The 2,500-nt window shown below is 36.0% G+C and overlaps 1 protein-coding gene across 1 annotated transcript in view; it reads right to left on the reverse strand.

Annotated features, from left to right (window-relative positions):
- The window catches only part of LOC138047397 (ethanolamine-phosphate cytidylyltransferase-like), a 4,262-nt gene that overhangs the window by 1,132 nt on the left and 630 nt on the right, over positions 1 to 2,500 (reverse strand). Inside the window, exons 1-3 of the mRNA XM_068894236.1 lie at positions 2,135 to 2,500; positions 685 to 839; positions 1 to 299 (exon numbers count right to left, since the gene is read on the reverse strand). The exon at positions 1 to 299 is cut by the window's left edge and continues 1,132 nt beyond it; the exon at positions 2,135 to 2,500 is cut by the window's right edge and continues 630 nt beyond it. Of these exons, the coding sequence (XP_068750337.1) occupies positions 176 to 299; positions 685 to 839; positions 2,135 to 2,500 (645 nt within the window). The 3' untranslated portion in view covers positions 1 to 175. The remainder of the gene's footprint in view (positions 300 to 684; positions 840 to 2,134) is intronic.

Here is a 2,500-nt window from a genome sequence, read left to right on the forward strand (position 1 = left end):
ATTTAATAAAATTCTTAATTGATTAAAAAATTAAGTAAGCCACACTGAGTGTGGTGAATGACCTTACATTAAATAACTTTTATTTAACCTCCCAGTCTGCTTAAATGCAAAGCAATGATTAAAAAGTACTTTTCTAAAACATTCTCGTCAATATGATTAAATTGAATTTGTTTAGTTAAACATTTTCTTTTTCCTCAAGTGCCTTTCTCTCCTGCTTTTGAGTCTTCTGTTTTTGTATAGCAGCAAAGCAATCTGCTTCTTTCTTCTCCTTTTTTCTGTTCCGCTCTTCAAACAACATTCTGAAAGACAACAAATACAGACATTGAAGTATATGAACTTAATTACTAATTGATGAAGATTTGCAGATGAAACTAAAAGCTTGTGCATCTTACTAAGGTTTACTCTGAATTTTAAAACCTTGTTTACATGTATATTCAGATTGAAGCATTTGCAGGCACAGAATCACGATAAGAAAATCAGGCATTTTTTAAAATCTTGTCACTATCATCTATGATGTGAACATACATGTAACAATACCCTGTCAAAATCTAACTGATTTTAATACTGAGGCCAACTTTATGGAACTAAGTTAACGCCATTTAATGCTAATCCAAACGAATAACTGTTAACTGAGTTTCACTGGGCCCTGAGGTAAACTTGATGGATTTGGAGAATAGCACAAACCTGTTTTTAATAATTCTTTCAACAATATCACGAGTCGTCAGAAGGCTGCCACTTGAAACCACTTTGAAAATTCCTTTTTCCTTTGCAACTTTATAGGGATCTTTACCATCTTCATCTACCATGACATTGGTCTCACCATGAACCACAAGATCAACCTGAACAACATCCAAGTTAAAAGTTACTTTTAAAGAGTAATTTAAATCTATTAAGTTATGGAACAGAAAATGCATGAGATGAGTTCAAATTTTCTAGGATAATGTAAGTTTTGTTCTTTTTTACTGTAGGTTATTTGTACATTTGCCGAACCGATCAAATTTTTCCAACAAGATTATTGCTCAAAAACTGTCACACTTTGTCACACACTTTTCACAGGGGTGCAGGGATGGCGCCGTAGTGATAGCATTCACTTCCCACCAATAAGGCTTGGGTTCAATTCCCAGACTTGGCGTCATGTGGGTTGACTTTGTTGGTTCTCTACTCTGCACCGAGACGTTTTCTCCAGGTACTCCGGTTTTCCCTTCTCCCCAAAAACCAACATTTGATTTGATTTGTGTTAATTTGTTGATTTTAGTTTACAGTGTCCCCAATTAGTGCTCCAGGTCTAAAAGACTACACACTTAAATATTAGTTCCTTTCCTTTTTCCTGAAAAAGGTTTTCTTTTCATGGATCCTCTGATTGCAAACCACGCTGGACAACAAATCCCATGTTGGATGTTTTGTGTGTAGTAACGCAGAACATTTTGTCTTCTTCTTTGCGCTTTGACTACTTTGCTCGTCAAAATACATGAAAACCCTAAGTAATACTCCACAATACTACACACCAAAATGTCTAAAAATATATGTTTTGATTGACTCATCAAGACTTCATGAAAGAAAAATTTCTTTTTATTAAAATGAATTTCAACATGCCTTCAATTACAAAAAGAAAATGTAACTGAACACGATGTCCAGGTAAATATTTTAACACCAATAATATTCAAAGTAAAGTTGACACAAAGCCAAGTGGCTTATTTGGTAATCTCTGAAGCACAAAGGAAATTAGTGATCACTTTCCTAAGTTTGTGATGAAGTAGTAAGAGTGCTAGCATCTCAGCATAACATTAGATAACATCCACCAAAACCAGACACAACATTACCTCACTTTTTTACACAACATATATTCCCAATCATTGTAGGACTGAGTACACAGAACTGAGAAGACAGACATCCAGTTCAGAAAGTAACAATGTTTTGGTGTTTTTGCCACAGATCTTAAGTATTTATGGGATCATGTTGATCACACGTATTAAAATACTTTTATAATTTGGGAATTTCTGTGAACGTATCTGAGTTCTTTGAACCAGTCAGACCTATAACCTTTCCAATTATTAGTTTGAAAACTCTACATCTGAGCTACAGTAAACTTGTGGCTACTAAAGCCACAACTAGGTTTTTGTTATTCACGTCATACCTTAAATTGATCCAAGAGTTCTTTGGTCACTGCGTAAGGTGCACCAATGATGACTTGATCGACATAGCGACAAGCAAGCACACTAAGTACTCTCTGATGCAGGCTCATGATTGGGTAGTTACTTCCCTTGTATCGGTTAACAACTTGATCTGTATGGAGACCCACTATTAAATAGTCCCCTTGCTTCTTTGCAGCCGCCAGGAAATCTAACAATCCGACATGGAAGAGATCAAAAGCACCAGGGGCGTAAACAATTTTGTCGCCAGGGTTGGGCTCCTTTCCATCTGAAAATTGAACGATCCTTTGGGAGGTTGGTAGAAAATGAGAGACACAGGTCCAGGGGCTCTTGGCTGATGGATCAGAACT

Source organism: Montipora capricornis, chromosome 4, assembly GCF_036669925.1.
Source record: "Montipora capricornis isolate CH-2021 chromosome 4, ASM3666992v2, whole genome shotgun sequence".
NCBI classification, from domain to species: Eukaryota; Metazoa; Cnidaria; class Anthozoa; order Scleractinia; family Acroporidae; genus Montipora; species Montipora capricornis.